Source organism: Bos indicus, chromosome X (genome assembly GCF_029378745.1).
Source record: "Bos indicus isolate NIAB-ARS_2022 breed Sahiwal x Tharparkar chromosome X, NIAB-ARS_B.indTharparkar_mat_pri_1.0, whole genome shotgun sequence".
NCBI lineage: Eukaryota > Metazoa > Chordata > Mammalia > Artiodactyla > Bovidae > Bos > Bos indicus.
Window position 1 is genome coordinate 91,557,401 of NC_091789.1, and position 20,570 is coordinate 91,577,970.

At 46.8% G+C, this 20,570-nt stretch overlaps 1 protein-coding gene and 1 pseudogene across 8 annotated transcripts; one reads left to right on the plus strand and one right to left on the minus strand.

The window, feature by feature from the left end:
• The first annotated feature begins 608 nt into the window (after positions 1–608).
• Positions 609–15,672, plus strand: USP11 (ubiquitin specific peptidase 11). Of its 8 annotated transcripts, none has more exons than XM_070783537.1 (21): positions 609–898; positions 7,286–7,395; positions 7,570–7,700; positions 8,041–8,158; positions 8,301–8,446; positions 8,570–8,631; positions 8,749–8,848; positions 9,218–9,391; positions 9,496–9,654; positions 10,047–10,271; positions 10,414–10,497; positions 10,616–10,710; positions 11,517–11,723; positions 12,376–12,428; positions 12,644–12,904; positions 12,979–13,049; positions 13,387–13,499; positions 14,432–14,581; positions 14,687–14,802; positions 14,976–15,064; positions 15,144–15,672. In XM_070783537.1, the coding sequence occupies exons 1-21, from the start codon at positions 624–626 to the stop codon at positions 15,279–15,281; spliced, it is 2,877 nt and encodes a 958-aa protein (XP_070639638.1). In that variant the 5' UTR covers positions 609–623; the 3' UTR covers positions 15,282–15,672. The 8 variants fall into 8 exon arrangements, with proteins under 8 accessions (XP_070639638.1, XP_070639640.1, XP_070639639.1 ...); XM_070783539.1 differs by having other exon boundaries at positions 12,644–12,889; XM_070783538.1 differs by having other exon boundaries at positions 12,647–12,904.
• Positions 15,673–19,231: 3,559 nt separating this feature from the next.
• Positions 19,232–19,765, minus strand: LOC109555096 (glutathione peroxidase 7-like; annotated as a pseudogene).
• Between the last annotated feature and the right edge of the window lie 805 nt (positions 19,766–20,570).

The window sequence follows — 20,570 nt, forward strand, 5'->3', positions numbered from 1 at the left end:
TTACTAGTGGGGCAAAGTGAATTAACGTTTCTGGTCCTCAACATCCCCATTGCTTCCCATAGGCAACCTGCTGCCTAAGACTACTATTTATGTGCAATAAAACAGCTAAACAGGGCCAACTATTATTATCAGTGCTGTAACTCCAATAAAAATATACCTGGCCTGGGGCTGACTTGCCTTCAACACTTTTGTCAAGAGGATAAATCTAGTTCACACAAGGAAGAGGCCCACAGGCCTGGGTAGCGCCCTGGAAGTCATGCCCTCTTTTGCATTAGTTTCTGATGGAGAAGGGTAGTGCAATGAAGGAAGGGCATCCTGGTCAGGCCTGCAAAAAGGCCGCTCCCAGGATACAGGCGCGCGGTCCTCAGCAGAGCATGGGATAGAAAGGTCCTGGAAGCTTCCCCTGAGCACGTCCCAATATGTCCACCTCGGGGACCACTACCTCTACTTTCCACACAATCGTTTGTCCTGACTCAACATGGCGTTAGAATCCCACAAGACACCTTGGTCCTCAGTTCCCACCTGGAGGATTTACCCCGCCTATTGGTGGCGGAAATCACCGCCCACGGGCCTATGCCTGCCCAGCCCCTCGACGAGTTCGAGCGCGGGGGTCCCTTTTCAAGATGGCAGTAGCCCCCTGGCTGTATGGGGGGCTCTGCTTCCGTTTCCGGGACCAAAATCCGGAAGTGGCCGTTGAGGGGCCCTTCCTACTCCCAGCTGCGGTGACCGTTAGAGGAGGGCAAATGGCTATGGCGGCGGTCGCAGCGAATCCCGCGGATACGGCTGCGACTGCGGTCGACCACCGAAAGCCACAGCGGGAAAAGGTGCCGGGCCTGGAGAGCCAACGGCGCCAGATCGAGAATGGGCGACGGCGTCCGCTGCGGGTCGGCGAAAGCTGGTAAGGCAGAGCTGAAAGCGGAGCCTCGGCTTGAGGGGACTGTGGGGAACGTGGCGGCGGAGGTCCACGTGAGAGCCGCCCTGGGGAGGAGGAATGGCCTATGGGACTGGGAACGAGAGGGGCGGGGAAGTGCCTAGTCTGAGAAAGAGGTGGGGCCTGTGCGATGCAGCCTGACAGCGCGGCGCGATTTGGCGCGCAGAGGCAGGGGGCGGGTCATGAGAAGGCACGGCCGCGGCGGCGGGGCGAGGCCAGCGAGGTGGACCTTGTAACTTGGGAAGGAGGGGATCTCAACAACAGAGCTGGGGAGCGTAGTCTGCGGGGCGTAACGAAGCATCTGGGGGCGGGCCGTGACTACTGCGCGGCGCCTGAGAACGAATTCAAGGCCGGTGACGTCTGGCTGAGGAGAGGATAGGGAGGCGGAGCGGGTCGGGGAAGAGGGAGGGAGTCGGACCCTGAGTGGTGGAGAGAGCTGGAGCCTGGGAACGAGGCTCGTGACTAGGCCGAGGGGCGTGTCCTGAGGCCGTGGAGAGACTGCAGAGGGGAGGTGGTGCCCGTGAAGCAGAAAATGGCGCCTGCGAATGAGCAAAGCTTGTGAAGCGGCGAGGTTTTTGCCTCTGGCCAAGCTCTTCGTCCCAGGACGGGAGAAAGTGCAGGTGATTGGCACGGGAGGGGCCTTCGATGTTACGTTTGTTTTCTGTTTTAGTAGTGCTTTGTTTTGTAATCAAGAAAAAACAGCTATTTTAAAAATATCAATGCGTACCTTGATAAATTGACTTGTTTAATTGATTTCTTTGCTAATCTCTGCTCGAAATGTACTGTTTCTGGGTTCATTTTATTTCTCGCCGAGTTGCATCTCGTTTTTTAAGTTGTGAAATACGTAAGACCTGCAAAGATTATATGAAACGTTTACGTAGGCCAGGTTGATGGACATTTTATAAAAATAAACGATCTGTACTTTTCAAAAATTTCAAGGTCGGGAAGAACTGTTCCAAGTTGAAGAAATTAACGGGATTTAACGAATGCATAACTAAATGCAATGTGTTATCCTAGATTGGATCCCGGAGCAGAAAAAAAAAATTATTTAAAAATCTTTTTTTCACCTCATAAAGTGAACTTTCTCTCTTTTACTGTAAAAGATATGAATGAGGAAATTGATAAAATGTTTACCAAAGTCTGTAGACTAGATGTTAGTACTGCTAATTTCTTGGTTTTGATCATTGTATTGTGATTGTGAAAGATAATATCTTTGTTTTTAGGAAATTCATTTAGGGTTAAAGAACCGAAATATTTAAGGTTAAAGAACCATTGTGTAAGCAAGCTTACTGTGAAATGGTTGAAAGAATAGAATATATAAAGACGTGTTTAAAGAAATAATGACCGAGTGAGTAAAAATTTAAATTTGGAGAATCTTGAATGAAGGGCACGGAGAAATTCTTTGTATTATTTTTACGACTTTTCTGAGTCTATTTCTAAGTTAAAAATTTAAAGAATAATACAAAATTTGTGAATTAACCACCTAGGTTAAGATTCAAACCGTTACCTTAAGAAATTCTGTGCTGCTCCGGGATGAAAATTCCCCTCCCTGCCTGAATTTTTGATTTAGTTATCAGTTTCCTACCATTGTATGCGTCCCTGAATAGTATTTGTGGTCTAAGCTTTCATTTTATGGGAGGATATGTGTGAAATCAGACTGGCTGCGTATCAAGTACCCTTTGCATCGTATCAGGTGGGTACTCAGTATCTACATGATGTCATTGGTGACGGTAGCCTTGATCACTTGGTGAAGGTATTTGCTGGGTTTCTCCACTGTACTAGTATTATTTTCTTGTTTCTATACGGAGTGAGTCTTTATGTCCATCCTTTACCTCAGAACGTTTCAAGAGTCTTACTGTTTCATGCAGTGTAAATGCTGAAATTCTTACAGTGACTTGCAGGGCTTTACAGTTTCCAGGCTGGTATCTGGCTGTGATCGTTTCTCCCATTTCTCTTCAGATTACCCTCCCCCCTTATTTTCTCCATCCGGCTGTATTGGCTGTATTGGACTCTTGGCATTCCTGCATTGCCGCAAGCAAGCTCTCACCTGAAAGCCTTTAGGATAGAAGTGAGGTTTGCTCCTTTTAGAGTTCTTTAATCACAGTACTAGCGAAATACATATTCCTGTTACTGGAGAGACAAGTTAAAATTCCCCAAATCGGAAATATGAAACCAAGCAGTTTTACTATTACACTATAGCTCTCCAGCAAGGTACAGCCTCAGTCCATCTTGAGAGTAAACGACAATAACAGAAATATTGCTATAGTCCATTTGGAGGTGTTCAGAAGGGCTTGCAGGCTTTAGTTCCTGCCCCATCTTTCTTACTTTTACAGTCTTGTGACAATAGCCTTTAAAAGTATCCCACCCATACCAGGTTTCCTTTTGGTGTGTTGAAAGTGTTTTGGAAGTAGATAGAGTTTGTGGTTGCACAACACTGAATGTACTAAATGCCACTAAATTGTTCACTTTTAAATGGTTAATTTTATGTTATTTGAATAATAAAATTAGGATGTGTCAATAAAAAGAATTATCCCATCAATGTTCGTTAAGCATTGAAGCCAGTTTAATTTGCTGTCTTTTTTATAAGGGGTCACTGGAGTGATCAGGAATTTTGTGTTCATAAAGCATTTCAAAGTCTTGGACCTATCGCAAATCATATACCTAAATATACATGTTAATATTTGCACTTTCTAGCTTTTGTCAACTGGCAGATCTGGGTGAGGGCATTTAATTTATTTGGCTATCTAAACTGATTAATTTCTGGGATAAGCTTAAATTTTAAGAGAAAATTCAAATCAATGATAGTATAGCCTCCTTGGCAAATTTTCGAAAGTGAACCATCTGAAGTTAAATCTGGGGTAGTGAACGAGCCTCTGGTTGTTTGCAGGGTGTAGATAGTTTCCTAACAAGAGGTAGATAAGCATGAGCCTGTCTTTGTTCAGATCAAAGAAGGTGGCTGCCTGGGTGCAGTGTTGCAGAATCGATTGTGATGTGTGAAGGGAAAACAATTTCTCTCCGGAACTTAAGAGACTAGCCAGTGGCCAAGGCGTATTTATCCTGTGTAACAGCTGTAGCAGCAATTGTCAACCAAACATGTGAAAATTTCAGTCGGTTTAGTTCTAGGGTCTTCATTAAAGGTTAGTGCTGTGCAGACTTCTCCTAAAGCTGTTACACAGGATAATTATGCCTTGGCCACTGGATCTAATGAAAGAGTGAAATAAGTAATAGGCCTCCAACAATTCCCCTGTAATTGAGTCAGCACCCCTAGTATCTGCTCAGATTTTTTATGAACCAAAAAGGGAAAGGGGGTTGTGAGTCTAAAGTTCTAGAGGGGGGGATCTTTTGGTAGAAAGTTATTGTACTAGTCTTTGTTGCTTGAAAAAGTATGCTCTTTAGCTTCAAAAGTATGCAGTTATTGAAAGGTTTTTATATTAGTATATCTAATTATATATAATTAACCATAACTAACCTAGGAAGATAAATTTCTTTTTGGTTTGTCATTTTTAAAAATTTTAAAAAGTTTGAAAAATGAAAAATTTTAGGTAAACCTAATGCATTCCTTTTGTAGGGTGAAGGAGTAGATCTTTGTGATATCTCCCAGAGATAGTTTAGGCAGAAAAGAACATTTGAACAATGTTACTGTTCTTTCTTTGGCCTGAATTTTGGAAAGACAAAGCAAGAATAGTTCGTTGTTTTATATTTATTTCTGTATTTTTGGCTGCGTCAGGTCTTAGTTGCAGCGTGTGTACTCAGTAGCCCTGCAGCATGTGAGATCTTACAGGGATCGAACCCCCATCCCCTGCATGGTAAGGCAGGTCTCAACCACCGACCAGCAAGGGGATCCCAAGAATAGTTGTTGTTGCTTTTTTAAAAACAAGATATAAATCGAAGTGAAGACAAGAAATATTTATAGTCAACCTTGTAAAACATACAGTGATAAATAGCAACGATTATTGGGAGCTTAACTTTTCTTAAAAGCAAGAATTCTTTTTAAAAAGTGAGTTAAGAGAGGTCAAAAGGCACCAAGAGTTGACAGTAATTTGGTGACAAAAAAGGAGCTTCCAGTCTGGGCATAAGTTAACGTAGTCATTTTCTAGGGGGAAAAAAAAAAACCCAATTCTAATTTTCCTCCTTTGGTGCATTATTCATGTAACAATTTACAGAAAGGACTTATTTATATCCATTTTTATTTATGTATTTAGGCTTATATAGATATATAAGTAATTTAGAACAGTGTAATTTATATCTGAATAAGCTAACAACCTTTTAATAAAATGAGTAGGAAATCATATCTTAGTTTATATCCATATTTCTGTTTCTCCATAATTATTATACCTAGCAATGTAATGATTAACCAAAATAACCGATATTTTCTCCAGACACGAGAAATCTAGAGGACAGACAATCTTGTTTAGTAATTTCTTTCCATAAGTACAAGTTTCATATCACTTGAACAAATTGGAGGAAACAGAAACATAAGTGACTTTAACAAGATCCATCTTATTTCTGTATATTAGCAATAAGAAATTAGAAAGTTAGAATTTTAGAGATACATTTACATTAGCAACCAAAAAAAAAAAAAAAACATGAGCATGTAGGAGTAAATGTAATCATGTGCGTGCTTTTCCATTAGACACTGACAACTCTATATGTCCTGTCACCTGAGCTGACAAATTATGAGCCATCCCAATTCAGAAATGTTAAAAAAAATTCAAAGTGTCTTTGAATTGAAAAAAACATTGTAGTAATATTTTGTGAAAATTTATGTAAAGCTTCAGTCTTCTATGAAGGCTTCAGAAATTCATGTTGTAGCCAGGTGTGGAGGTTTTGTTTACCACTGTAAATAAAAAGTTATTTTAATGTTAATTTTCCTTTAAAATCTGCTTTAAAAAAACCTGTTAAGCTGTGCCTCCTTTTGTGTCAAAGTTCCCATTAACAAGAAACTAGCTTTACTGAGTAAATTCACCTCATAGACCATCCACAGAAGCAGTTAAAACCTTGAAGGTACAAGTGGTAGAGGGTAAAGTCCGTGATAGAATCTTCTAGATGGGTGTCTGTGGCATGAACGACCAGGGTGGGGAGGGTGTGTGTGTGTGTCCCCAGCCTGAGTGAAGTGTGGGATCTGGGGGGGGTCACTGCACACCGCCCCCCTCCAAATAAATAAAACAGCCCGCAGAAAAGTTTGCCTATTTTGGGCGACATTCCAGGTTAACAAAGAAAAGTGCCATTTTAAAGAATCAAATGTATACAGTTAAATAGCTAGAAAACGGTTACATATTTTTCATCCATTTTGTAGCTTTTTGAAAAGTTTTTATTTGAGGCTGTTAAATACTTTGGATAGCCTTCTATGTATCAAAAATTGCATAGCAGGAACTTCCCTGGCAATCTGATGGTTAAGACCGTCAGCTTCCACTGCAGGGGGGGCATGATTTGATCCCTGGATGGGGAACTAAGATCATGCTGTGGGGCATGCCGCCCCTCAAAAAAAAAGTCCGTTTCAGAGCAGGTTTCTGTTGCAGAGCGATGAGGTGGGGGTCGAGGGGTGCCGGCATGAGGATTATGTGTACGTGAACTTTGTTGTCTGAGCCCTAGGATTGGAATGATAACAGCTAATGTTTATTTAGCACTTTCTATATATCAGATATTCTGCAGACTTGAGAATTTCTCATGGCATTCTACACAGGCACATTTCAGCAGTCCTAAATGTTTATCCTAGTAGTGCCTATAAAAGTGTCTCCTTTAAAAGAGAGCAGGTCAAACTGTACTTAAAGATGGTTCAGATGGTAAATTTTATGTTACATGTTTTTCACAGTTTTACACAGAGTGAGCTAGTCACCATACGATTAGAAATTTATTATAACATCAAAATAAATCCTAAAGACAAAAAAATTATTTTAAAGGTCACAGTGTGCAGTTTTTGAAGGAGGACTTTGTGGTTCTTTTAGCAGTTGAAATTTTTTTAAATTTCTGAGTGGATTTTCCATATTTAACAATCCATTTCTCAGCTGAAGAGTTTTGTATCCTGTACAAACATTGCACATTCAAAAAATGGCTGAAGTCTTATAACATTAGCTGCAAATAACAATTATTTTGAATCTAATTTGATTGTGTTACCCCACAGACTAATACAAGTAAATTATCATTTATTCTATAATAAAATCTCATGTTTTCTGGCATCATGGTATGAGTTTGGTTTTGGTTGTTGTTTTATTTTTTAGCTCTGTATTAGTTTCAGATGTTCATGAAACTTATCTTCTTGGTAACGTGTGGATATGTTTAGTCCAATAACCATGGGACGTGGTACCACACACCACCAGATAACTGTGCGACACCCTTGTCACCTGTCTGGTCCAGGTTCCTCGTGGGGCATCACTGGTACAAGCAGTGGGAGGTGTACGTGCGGGGAGGAAATCAGGACTCCAGCACCTTCCCTGGCTGCATCAACAATGCTGAACTCTTTGAAGGTACCAGGCTTCTGCCTCCCCATGTCAGCTGAGCCCTGGACTTCTTGTCATCTCTGTCCCAACAAACGATCATGAGCCCCTTCTCTGTGCTAGGTCATTGGTGAGATGGCCAGACTGACTCATCACTTTCCTTCCCTGATTGTTCCTCTGCCACCTCCCCCTGCCCTCCTGCAGACCAGGTAAACTGGCGCCTCAAGAAGGGATTGGTGGAAGGTGAGGACTATGTGCTGCTCCCAGCGGCTGCTTGGCATTACCTGGTCAACTGGTATGGTCTAGAGCATGGCCAGCCTCCCATTGAACGCAAGGTATAGTGGGTGGTGCGGGTGCTGCAGGGTGGGGGTTGACTTCTGGTGGGGGGAAGCGTAGGAAGAAGGCCTTAAAGGTCCAGGACGGGTCCAGACCTGTGTGTTCATGTCCGCTGTATCCATACACCTGGCTCTGCCCTTCTTAGGTCATTAGACGATATCTTGCTGCATCCCCTGTGTTTGCTTGCCTGTGTGTGCTCACTTCACACAGCCTCGTACGTGTGTCTGTGCCATGTGTGTTCGTCTCTGTGGATGCTCCTCTGATTGCAGAGGTGGTCACCCTGTGTCGGTGTGTGCACACGGTGGGTACGCCAGTGTGTGTACCCTTCCCTCCTTGCAGGTTGTGGAACTGCCCAGCACCCACAAGGTTGAAGTGTACTCAGTAGAACTGTTGCTTGTCCGGCACAGTGATATGGACACACCTCACACGGCTCAATTCAGCCAGACAGATTCTGTTGGTGAGCCCATGGGTCATGGAATGGATTGGCATTCCCGGCAACAGTCATGGTTCAGTGATCTAAGGAGTCTGAGGTCAAGAAGGAGGGGATCCTTCAGGGTACCAGGACGACCTTGAACAACGTGCACCATCCCCCTCCACAGACCTAGTTTTGCACACCGCTCGAGAGCAGTTTCTGGTGAGCCCCCAGGAAGAGACTCGGCTGTGGATCAAGAACGCGGAGGGCTCTTTTGAGAGGTTGTGCAACACCCGCGTCACAGTGCTTGACGCCGCTCTCAAGACTGGGCAGGTGAGGGTGGGGAGGACTTGTTTGCCCACAGGCCATGCTCAGATTCAGAGAAGTGAGAGCTCGGTACCCATGGGCCCTCCATGAATGCCTTCCCTGTTTTTTACTCCTCTTCCTCCAACCCAGGTGGTTGTCATGGAGACCCGAAACAAGGATGGCACTTGGCCCAGTGCCCAGCCACATGACACGTGAGCCTTCGGGGTTTCTGGTCCAGAGTGGGGTCCCACAGTCGGCACACTGAGCCCATGAGCACATTTTCTCTGTGCATGGTAGTTCTTCAGCTGATAAAAACTCATCCGTTTCAGGCGCAGCACATTGGAGGAGGAAGAGGACTTCCAGGGCCAGCCAGGCATCTGTGGTCTTACCAATCTGGGCAACACATGCTTCATGAACTCGGCCCTGCAGGTTGGACCATGAGGTCTAGGTCTGGTGCAGCATGGGGGTGGATTCACGAATTGGAAATGGAGGACAGAGTTGGGGGCACTGCAGGGCAAGGTGTCAGGTTGGAAGCTAGGTCCCCACAGTCTGGCTTGATGTGCCCATGTTTCTTTCTGAAATACCTGTGCCTTTCCTCTCCACTTGCTCCCTGCTCTCCCTAGTCTCCTCTCCTTCATCACCACATTCTTCTTTCTCCTGAAGTGCTGTTCTCTCCTCTCCCCTACTCCTCTGCCCATTCCTTTCTTTCCCCTTCATCCTCCTCCCCCTTCCTTTCATCCATCCCCACCTTGGTTACGTTTTTCTCCCCTTCACTCACCTGGCTCCTGCCTCCTACAGTGCCTCAGTAACGTGCCGCAGCTCACAGAGTACTTCCTTAAAAACCGATACCTGGAGGAGCTCAACTTCTGCAACCCACTGGGCATGAAGGGGGAGATCGCACAGGCCTATGCAGACCTGGTGAAACAGGCATGGTCTGGCCACCACCGCTCCATTGTGCCCCAGGTGTTCAAGGTGTGGCTCAGCCCTGGCTAGCCCCTATCTGCCCCCCAACCCCCCAACCCCCACCCCCCACTCATCTCCTCCCTCATGCCTTGACGCCCCGCCCATCTCCTCAGACCAAGGTCGGCCACTTTGCGTCCCAGTTTCTGGGCTACCAGCAGCATGACTCACAGGAGCTGCTGTCGTTCCTCCTGGATGGGCTACACGAGGACCTCAATCGCATCAAGAAGAAGGAATATGTGGAGCTATGTGATGCTGCTGGGAGGCCAGATCAGGTGGGTGCTTCCAGAAGACCCCCATCATGAGAGCCTTGTTAAAGCCACTAGGACCTCTGCCACAGGGATTTTCTGGCCCCCCTGGGGTGCCCTCACCACTCCCCATTTTTGGTTAAGCTCATCTTCCCTGACCTCAGTCCCATCCTCATCTTCACCATATCTCCACATCTGCTCCTACACCCAGTGAGAGTTAACTCCCACCCAGTCTCCTTCCCCAAGTAACCGCTAGCCCTGACAGTGAACAACACAGTCTCCAGGTGGCCCTCACTATAACTCTGTCTCTGGACTTTACCAGTGGCCTTAACCTTTACTCCCATGCGCACCCTGCCTGCAAACCATGGTTTTCCCCAGCCCCTGGCATCCCTCACCACTCAGCACTACACTGTCAACAGGAGGTTGCTCAGGAAGCCTGGCAAAACCACAAACGGCGGAATGATTCTGTGATCGTGGACACTTTCCATGGCCTCTTCAAATCCACACTGGTGTGCCCTGATTGTGGCAATGTGTCTGTGACCTTCGACCCCTTCTGCTACCTCAGTGTCCCACTGCCTGTGAGCCATAAGAGGGTCATGGAGGTCTTCTTTGTCTCCATGGACCCCCGCCGCAAGCCGGAGCAGGTATGAGGGGAACGAGGACGGGGGTGTAATGAGGGACCTGCACTCATAGAGTTGGTTTGATTACTCAGCCATACCTCAGGGTTTCCTGCACTAACTCACCACACATCCTTCTGCTCTTCTGTGGTTACCATTTCTCCCTCAGCACCGGCTCGTGGTCCCCAAGAAAGGCAAGATCTCGGATCTGTGTGTGGCTCTGGCCAAACACACTGGCATCTCGCCAGAAAGGGTGAGGCTCTGCAGATGGAAGGAAGGTGGGATACAGGGGCAAGGAAACCAAGGGAGGCAGAAAGGCCTGTGGGAGATCTTGCAGACTGATCGGTCCCCTCTCTGTAACCCATTCCCAGATGATGGTGGCTGATGTCTTCAGTCACCGCTTCTACAAGATCTACCAGCTGGAGGAGTCCCTGAGCAGCATCTTGGACCGAGATGATATCTTCATGTGAGTAAGAAGACCAGGGGAGATGGGGGTTTCTTAGGAACCTCCTTTGTTAACCACCTTCCCTCTCCCTTCCTCAGCCTGCTCAGGGCTTCAGCCATGTACCTTAGCAAGGCAGGCTGCTAGGGGTGTCAGTGAGTGGGGTGAAATCCTTATGCAGGGTGTCCTTGGGTGTTTTCTTCCTTATTATGTGAGGGAGGCTCCTGTTTATTTTATTCAGCACTTAACTAGTACCTCATATGTACCAGATGCTGATCTGCACTCCTTACTCACTTTGCAGGCCACAAAACCCAAATGATTTTTAAGATAGGGAATGTTAAGCTGCTTTCTGAACATAAAAGCATTCAGAACAAGTTTGGGACTTCCCTGGCAGTTAGGACTTTGTGCTTCCACTTCAGGGAGCATGGGTTCTATCCCTGATTGGGAACTAAGGTCCCACATGCCATGTGGTGTGGCCAAAAAGAAAAACATGTTTGAAATGTTTGGGTAACTGAAATAGAAGGTGCTTTATGAGTAGAAAAGTTCTTTGTAACCAAGCAGTTTTCCAAAAAAAAAAAATTGTTTTAGATCCTTGTGTCACGAAAAATTTTTGTCAGCTCCCTCAGTGCTCTAATAACACCAAAAGACTTTATCTAATATCACGTAAACAAGGTGCTGTGTAAATGATCCAAAACCCTGGGTGACTCTTTGGACCCTTTTAAGAATACTTTCAGGCTGTGAGTAGTGAGTGGCTGGAGCAACTGGGGCAGAGTCCTTGAATCCCTCTTGGGTATATTTATCAGACGGGACCTGATGTTCATCTCCCACAGATATGAGGTGTCGGGCAGGGCTGCTATTGGTGAGAACTCCAGAGAGGATGTTGTGCTTCCTATCTACCTGCGGGAGCGCACCCCAGCCCGGGACTATAACAGTTCCTATTATGGCTTGATGCTCTTTGGGCACCCGCTCCTGGTGTCAGTGCCCCGGGACCGGCTCTCGTGGGACGCCCTGTATCACATCCTGCTGTACCGCCTCTCGTGAGTCTGCGCTTCCAGGTCAGGTGGGGAGGTGGGGTCAGAACTCAGAGTCGAGTGTCCAACCACTTGGTTGCCACCTTCCGTCCAGCTCCTGAAGACAGTTCAAACTTAACATGGCCAGAGAGTAACTTGTAGGCTTTTTTCTTCCTCTAAATTTCTGACTTCGCCACCACCTCACCTAGGTGCCAGGGATATAGGAGTGAACATGGCAGACAACGTCATCTTGTACTTAATTGTCTTCCTAGGAGAGTCTTGGTTATTTGTGTTTCGATCGATTTTTATTGTGCTTAAAACCCAGAGTCCCCACCAGGCAAACAGCAGTGCACTATCTGGCTTCACCTCTCCCTCACGTGGCACTTATGCATGTTCCTCGGAGGCCTTCCCTGATGGAAATGTGCAGCTGATCATGTATCTGTGTAACAGTGGCTTATCATACTTAAGATCCACACTCCTTAACTGTGGCCCACAAGATCCTCCATTGTCAGGCCATCTCTTCCCACGTTCCTGTAGCATCTCTTGAGACCTTCTGGCTCCTCCTCCACAACCATGGGGTTGACCCATGGCTTCCCATCATAAGCAAAGTAGACTTCTGGGCTCTGTCCTCCCTGCCCTCTGGCGCCCTCCTTGAGAGTCTCCTCTGTTCTGTTGGCAGACGCTACGTGACCAGACCCAGCTCGGATGATGAGGATGACGGGGATGAGAAAGGTGAGGAAGAGGAAGGAGAGCAAATCCGCAAGGATGAGTGTCTGTACATGGATCCACAAGGATGAGGGTCTCCCATGGCCTGAGGGAGGGTCAGTGGGTCAGTGGTGGGTCTGGGGTGGGTCTGACACACACACAGGGTCCACCTGGATGTGCATTGCTGCTCAGCCCTCTGGGGTTCACACATTCCCACCTCTGACATCCTCCCCCAATCCTAGCAGACCTGGAGGATAAGGATAGGCTCCCTAAGCCTGGACGTGTGACTGAGGGCAGCTCCCAAGACCCTGGGCTGGAGCAGGCTGGACCTAGCTCCAGAGTCGTGAGCAGAAGTCGGGCCCCTGTGGACAACTCTCCTGGGCCATCTCACTGGCCCCAGAGGGCACGGCGCAAGCACCTCTTCACCCTGCACACAGTGAATTCCAATGGGACCAGTGACCGCTCGACCTTCAACGAGGATACCCATGGTGTCTCCTTCAGCTGTGAGCCAGGATTGGGAGGCGGGAGGGGGTATTCCTTGGCAGCAGGGCCCATGACCACCTCCCCTCGCCCCTAGCCCAGCCGTACATTGCCATCGACTGGGAACCAGAGATGAAGAAGCGTTACTATGACGAGGTGGAGGCTGAGGTAAAGGAGATCTCGGGGATGGCAGGGAGGGGGATGCACTTTCAGTTGGCACCACACACACCCTCTCCTACCTCAGCTGAGCCGTGATCACAGAGCTCCCGGGGCCTCAGATTCTTAACTTCAAAGTCCATGCCCTTAACCACTTAGCGTGCATCTTCCACCCCTACTCCTTTTTATCCCCCAAGGGAATGGCTACTCACTCCAGTATTCTTGCCTGGAGAATTCCATGGACAGAGGAGCCTGGCAGGCTACAGTCCACGGGGTCACAAAGAGTCCAACACAGCTGAGTGACTTTCACTTTTCATCCTCATACCTGCCATCCACTCCCCAAACCTAGGGCTACGTGAAGCATGACTGCGTTGGGTACGTGCTGAAGAAGGCACCAGTGCAGCTGCAGGAATGCATTGAGCTCTTCACCACCGTTGAGACCCTAGAGAAGGAAAACCCCTGGTAAGGGACCAGAACAGGGCCTCTGGGGGTGCTATTAGGTAGGACCACCTCCGCCCAGCCCCTGTTACCACTAAATACACCTTCCCCCACCTGCTCATTCGATCGCCTCCTGCCACTCTGGCCACCAACAGCCCAAGCCTATTTCCACCTCAGAGCCTTTGCCCGAGCTGTTCCTTCTCCCAAAATCATCCTTCCTCCAATTATCTACAGGACTTGACCTCCTTCATTTTGCTCAAGTCTCTCTTCAAATATCACCTTATCAGAGAGGCCTTCTCTTATTCTTCTGTTAAAAACTGCTTCTCCCCCAGCCATCAGCTCCCTGCATTCCTTTCATGTGCTGTTTTTGTCTGAGCCTAGCATTTCTTTTTTGCTCCATTAACACCCCTTGATGTCACATCTTACGTTCTTCTCTTACGTCGTTTTTTGTCTTTCCTGTTAGAGTGAGCCCCTTGAGAGTGAAAACATTTTAAGTTCACTGTGTGTCTCTTCTCATTGGTTATAATGGTGTGGGCTGTGCAGTAGATGCTCATTAAGATGTTGGAGAATAAGTGAAACAGAAAGAACTGAAAAGATAAAGCCAATCTCAAAAAATAAGAGGAGCATCTCCACGAAGCAGAAAGGGAACAAATATGAAGTAGTGCCGTCTACTTCATATCAACAGTAGGCCGTCAGCAAATACCTGGCGAGTGAGTAAAACAGAAGAGAGAAAACCAGAGGGACAGAGGCAGGCTCAAAAAGATGACTAGGGTCTGCCAGACCAGAATCCAAACAAAAACACATGCCAGTACAAAAGTGCCTATGTTGGGCAATTGATAAGTACGTGGCAAGGTTTTAACAAGCATGCTAAAGTAACATAGGAGTAGGCCCATCAAAGCTACATGGCAACAAGAGCTCAGAAAGTGTCTGTCTCCTGACCTGGGCTCCATCTCTAGGTACTGCCCCACTTGCAAGCAGCACCAGCTGGCCACCAAGAAGCTGGACCTGTGGATGCTACCAGAGACACTCATCATCCACCTGAAGCGCTTTTCCTACACCAAGTTCTCCAGAGAAAAGCTGGACACCCTTGTGGAGTTTCCTATCCGGTCTGGGGCCTGGGGAGGCTGGCTGGGGGCAGGAGTGGGGTGGGGAGGAAGGCAGGGACTGGGGGAAGGGGGCGCCACTGATATTAACCCTTGCCACACCCACAGGGACCTGGACTTCTCTGAGTTTGTCATCAAGCCACAGAACGACTCATCCCGGGAGCTGTACAAATACGATCTGATCGCAGTTTCCAACCATTATGGGGGCCTGCGGGATGGACACTGTATGTACCCAGGGGCATGCTCAGGGTGGGGGCAATGGGGTTGGGATGTCCCAGTGGGTAAGTAGATGTGTGAACCAGTGGCGAGGTCATTGGTGTCAGAGGAGTGAGAGAGCCAACGTGGACCCTTCTTAGGGGCAGGAAGGTAGGTGAGGACTGCCTGCCCTCTCTTACAGACACGACATTTGCCTGCAACAAGGACAGTGGTCAGTGGCACTACTTCGATGACAGCAGCGTCTCACCTGTGACAGAGAATCAGATTGAGGTGATTCCTATCTTCCTTCCTCCCCTTCTCCCGATACCTTCTTCCCCAACCCACGCTGACTCCTGTCTTCTCCTCACAGTCCAAGGCAGCCTATGTCCTCTTCTACCAACGCCAGGACGTGGCACGCCGTCTGCAAACCCAGGCCAGCTCGTCAAAGCCCCCCGCATCGTCTGCCTGTGGTGCCCCACCCAAATCAGAGTTCGTGGATGTAAACTGAGGGGCCCTGGCCCTGCCACCAGGAAGGAAGCTGTCCCGGCTCTCTTCCTTCCTGAAGCCACCCCCATTCTCTTAACCCGAGTTATAGGTGCCCCACGCCAGGCGTCACAGGCTTAGTTGTGGCTACTGTTCTCCTTGCTGCTATGTTGCGCTCTCCCAGGGAAGAAGAGGTCGTGTCTCCTTCCAGCAGTGTGTTCCCTGCCCGTGTTTGCCCTTTAGAGCATTAACCTTCCTTCTATTCTCTATTTATGATTCTCCCCTTCCTTCTTGTTCTCAATCTGGGGTGTTCTCAGGGGGTGGGGGTGGGGTGCACCTGAACAGAGTGTATTTTCTTATTGAGACCCTGTACCTTGCGCTGTGTATATATAAAAGTGCCAGTGTGTTCCTTGGCATTGTGGGTTTTTTTTTCCACATCCTTAACCAAGCACCAGTATTGTGCCTGTGTGCATAGTGAATGCCAGGTGTGTGATGGCTGCTGCTCTTGAGTGCTCATTGAGCACCATCTGTGTGCCAGGTCCTATTCTAAGTGCTTGTGAAGCACCATCTGTGCGCCAGACACAACTCTCAGCACCAACTGCATGCCCAGTGTTTTCTAAAACATTTTGCAAATATTGACTCATAATCCTCACAAGAGTCTCACACGGGAGTTGTCATTGCCAATTTCAGGTGGGCAAACAGATGCAGAGGTCAAGTAATTGCTCTAGTTATGTCCAGAGGTCTAGGCACCTCATCACTTACACTGGAGGTAGTAGTCCCCAAAGGGGACATTTGACCTCTGTGGACCCAGGATGGAAGTGGTAGTGGACATGACTTGTGCTCAGCTGCTGTGGGAAAGGTGTGTCTGGAACAGACAGGCATGTGTGGGGGCAAATGGCTGGGTTCTGGATATAAAGATACTAACCAGACCACCTCACAGGCCAGCAGTAGTGTCCTCTGAGGAGGGAGTACATCTGGCCCAAGCCACCCACAGTGACAGGACAGATGGGCTGTGTCTGTGTTGCCCCTATGCTTAGCCTCCCACCATGACTGCAGCTTCCCAACCAGGCAGGGTCCCTCCAGCCTCATCCCACAGAAGAGCGAGATAGAATGGGTGCAGCATTGTGTGAGCATAAAATGCCACCTAAGCACTGCACAGCCCCCCCACTCCCCCGCCCCCGGCCGCCTGAGCCCTCCTGTGGGTGCCAGCTCTCACCTCAGAGAAACAGAGCTCCAGTGGGGACAACCGTGGGGCAGAATGGAGTGGACCAGTGTGCAGTATCTGGACATAAACAAGCACCCCAGCCCTTCACACTGAGGAAGGGAATCCTTATCAGGGCGGTTGAGAGATCATTCCCCCGACAAGCCTCCTGCCTTTGCACTGGGCCTGCGAAGCCCCCTCTGAGGGGCACTCAGCCCAGCCTTATCACCCACCAGCCTTCAGTCGTGCTGTAGATACAGGCGAAATCGAGATAGTTGCTGTGAGGAACTCAGCTCAAACTGACTTAAGCAAAAAAATAAAAATATTGGATCCAGGGACTCATAAGCTGTCATTTAGTCCTCACAACTGAAACTCCATTACTTCACCTGATGTGAAGAACTGACTCACTTGAAAAGACCCTGATGCTGGGAAAGACTGAAGGCGGGAGGAGAAGGGGATGAGAGAGGATGAGATGGTTGGATGGCATCACCGACTCAATGGACATGAGTTTGAGTAAACTCTGGGAGTTGGTGACGGACAGGGAGACCTGGCGTGCTGCAGTCCATGAGTTCACAAAGAGTCAGACACGACTGGGTGACTGAACTGACTGAACTGAAGTCCTCACAAAGACTATATGGTTTAAGCACTATTACCCCATTTTGCAGATGAAGCAGGCATGAAGAGCTGGTTCAAAATAAGTCCTCATTAGCTATGACATCCACCTAAAAGGAATTAACTCAAAATAACTTCCGTGGTTTAACCAAAGACACCTTGAAAAGACAACATGCCTAAGAATCAGGACAAATAAAAGACAATATAGTAATACAGAGACACAATAGACTCCTCAGCCATCAGTGTAAAACATGCTTATTCTGGTCATGGAAATAGAGATACATGTGAAAAAAAATTTTAAAACCTTTAAAAGTGAAAATGAAAACAAGTAAAAATAAGTTGAGAAAGAACCAAACAGAAGTGATAGATCTGAGCTGCTGCTGCTAAGTCAATTCAGCCGTGTCCGACTCTGTGCAACCCCATAGATGGCAGCCCACCAGGCTCCCCCGTCCCTGGGATTCTCCAGGCAAGAACATTGGAGTGGGTTGCCATTTCCTTCTCCAATGCGTGAAAGTGAAGTCGTTCAGTCATGTCTGACTCTCTGCGACCCCATGGACTGCAACCTACCAGGCTCCTCTGTCCATGGGATTTTCCAGGCAAGAGTACTGGAATGGGGTGCCATCACCTTCATAGCAAAACTTAAGAATTATCTTTTATTTTTTTGTCTGGCTACTTACTGTGAAACTGATAAACATCTTTTACTATTGTGATTATGTAACTAACATTTGCTTAATACCATTGTATTATGGTTGGTCAACAGAAAATAATAGAATTCTATATCACTAAAACTAGCATTTAGTAGGAAAAAGTCAATGGATGAGTTCAGCAACAAATCAGACCTAGCCGAAGGATTTTGTGAATTGAATACAGTTTAGGGCATACTAAGAAATGCATCTTCTAGAAGATTTTAAGTTAGACTAATACTGTATTTTAATAAGGGTATAAAAACTAAAAACTATAAAAGGTACACATTTCAAACAAGAGGGAGAAAATAGATGAATAATCCAAAAGAAGGCAAGAAGAAAGGAACATGGAACATGGTGGATGGGTAGAAAGCACATAGGCAACCATTTGCAAATAATCTGCTGTTTCCTCCAGTTCAAGGGAGGGGACTGGGAACCAGGCAGCCGCTTTCAGACCACAACTACCACCTTCCTAGGGAGAAGCTGGGATGAGGGTGAGTAAGAATGCTGCAAAACTTTCCCATGATTTTGAAAATGACTTTTTCTTGATTGGACACTTGTTCTGTTGCTGTAAACCTGTGACTTTTCCAGAAGTGCTGACACAGTTGGGTCTGATAATTTGGCTTGCTTGCTTTTTTCTTTTCAAATTTAATTTTAGGTTTTTGTTGGGGAACATAAGCTTGGAGCTTCCTAGTCTGCCATGTTGCTAATGTCACTCCCCTTGTGTATTATAAATGTGTTTCTTAACACATTTAGGAAGCAATGCAATTGGGATCTTTTTACATAATCTTACATTGAGTTTTAGTTGAGGTGCTTAGATAACTTAGTTAATGTAATTATCGATATGTTTAAGTTTTAGTATTTCATCTAGCTATCATTATTTTTTTGAGGGAGATGCTTTCATTTTTTATTTTGTATCATGTATTATTTTACAATGAATTGTATTACTTTTGTAATTGAAAAAAAATACATAGGAAAACTGTAACAACAGCAAATATTTGGCCTGGATTCTTAGGGCTCGAAATTCATGTTGGGTTCAAGTTTTTGTTGATCACAACTTATTTTTTGGTTCATATGCAAGAACCATTTCTTGAATGCCTCCTGGTTAGCTGGCACTGCCCTTGGCACTTCCATAGGCTTTTCATCCTCATCCTCACAATAGCCCTGTGAGGTAGGAATTGGTCCCGCTTTATAGATAGAAGATAATTGCTTGAAATGCTTCTATTTGCCACATGTTTTCATAGGCTAGAGGTTCTTACCAGCTGGTAAGTCATTGGTCAAGAACTCTCACTGGTTCCTAGAGGTTGCTCTAAGATTCAAATAATCAAACTACTAGAATTTTCCCCTGACAGGAGTGATGGGTTAGGTATCAGGATAAGAGTGGAGGAGAGTCTGTGGTCTCTTTGTAGCACCATTTGAGTTTGCTCTGGTCACTCATGCACAGTGCGGGGAGGGGATGAGGGAGAGGAAGGAAAGTGTTTATAAGTCTTCTTGCTTCTTCAGGACGAGCTTCATCACCAGCACTGTAAATGGTGGCCTGATCTCCTCCACTGTCATGCTTGGGTCCCAAGCTCCTACCACCTTTCCATCTGGGGCCACTAGGTACTTTCAGAAGTTCCAGCTGGGCTCCTTGCCAGAAGTCTCCGTCAGGTACTTGAAGGCAGGGTGGACACCAGTGCTGGCCACTGTGATCTTGCTAAACATGGGGAAAGTGACACTGTAGGTGCGGCGGGGCAAAGCTCTCAATCTTGCTGCTGTCGGGCTCCTGCTGGCCACACTGGTTACAGGGGAAGGCAAGCACATTGAAGTGCTGGGGCCCCAGGTCCTGCTGTGCTGGTCTACGAAGCCGCATTTGCTAGCTACATTCACCACCAGGGACACCTAGCCGTCGTACTTCTTCAGCAACACCAACTTGCCCTGGATGTTGACGGCCTTGAGGTTGTTGAAGTCCTGCTGCTGCTGCACGCCAGTCATGGACGCCAGGAGCAGCCAGGCCGCCAGTGCCACCACCATGACTTGCTCCAGAGCAGGTGGCATGGTGAGGCAGCTATCTGATTCTGTTTGTCCTCTTCCCTCTTGTTATTTTCCCTCTTTTATTGCTTTATTTTGAATTAGGTTTTTTAAAATGATTTCACTTCATCTCTTTTTTTGGTTTATTAGCTCTAACTCATGGTTTTATTCACTGATTGCTTTATGGTTTATAGTGTACATTATTTTTTTGGCTGTGCCAGATCTTTGTTGCTGCATGCAGGCTTTCCCTCCTTGTGGGTGATCAAGGGCTACTCTAGTTGCATTGTGTGGAGGGTGAGTCTTGTCCATGTGGCTTCTTGTCCATGTGGCTGGAAGCAGAACTGCTGTCCTTCAACTTTATAAAATTTACTGTTTCGGTGTTCTTTTTCCCACTTCTTGAGATGAAGACTTAGTTCGTTAATTATTATAACTTTTTGCCTTGATATGTTTATAGAAAAGAAAGAAAGTGAAGTCACTCAGTCATGTCCAACTCTTTGTGACCCCATGGACTGTAGCCTTCCAGACTCCTCCGTCCATGGGATTTTCCAGGCAAGAATACTGGAGTGGGTTGCCATTTCCTTCTCTAAGGGATCTTCCGGACCCAGGGTCAAACCTGGGTCTCCCGCATTGTGGACAGACTCTTTACTGTCTGAGCCACCAGGGAAGCCCTGTTATGTTTATAATCCTAGATAATAAAAGACAGAAACATGGATTGTGAAAACCCCATGTAAATAGATTACTTTTGACACTATTGAATTCTTTAAATAAAAGTAACACATTTGTGAAATGCTTACTGTTTTTTGGTGCC

What these genes read in the sequence shown, in the direction of transcription:
- USP11 (XM_070783537.1), top strand. Translation starts at nt 624, where the DNA reads ATGGCAGTAGCCCCCTGGCTGTATGGGGGGCTCTGCTTCCGTTTCCGG. An exon ending in CTGGCATCTCGCCAGAAAGG is followed by an intron (nt 10,498 to 10,615) that starts GTGAGGCTCTGC and finishes ACCCATTCCCAG; the next exon opens with ATGATGGTGGCTGATGTCTT. An exon ending in GGATGACGGGGATGAGAAAG is followed by an intron (nt 12,429 to 12,643) that starts GTGAGGAAGAGG and finishes CCCCAATCCTAG; the next exon opens with CAGACCTGGAGGATAAGGAT.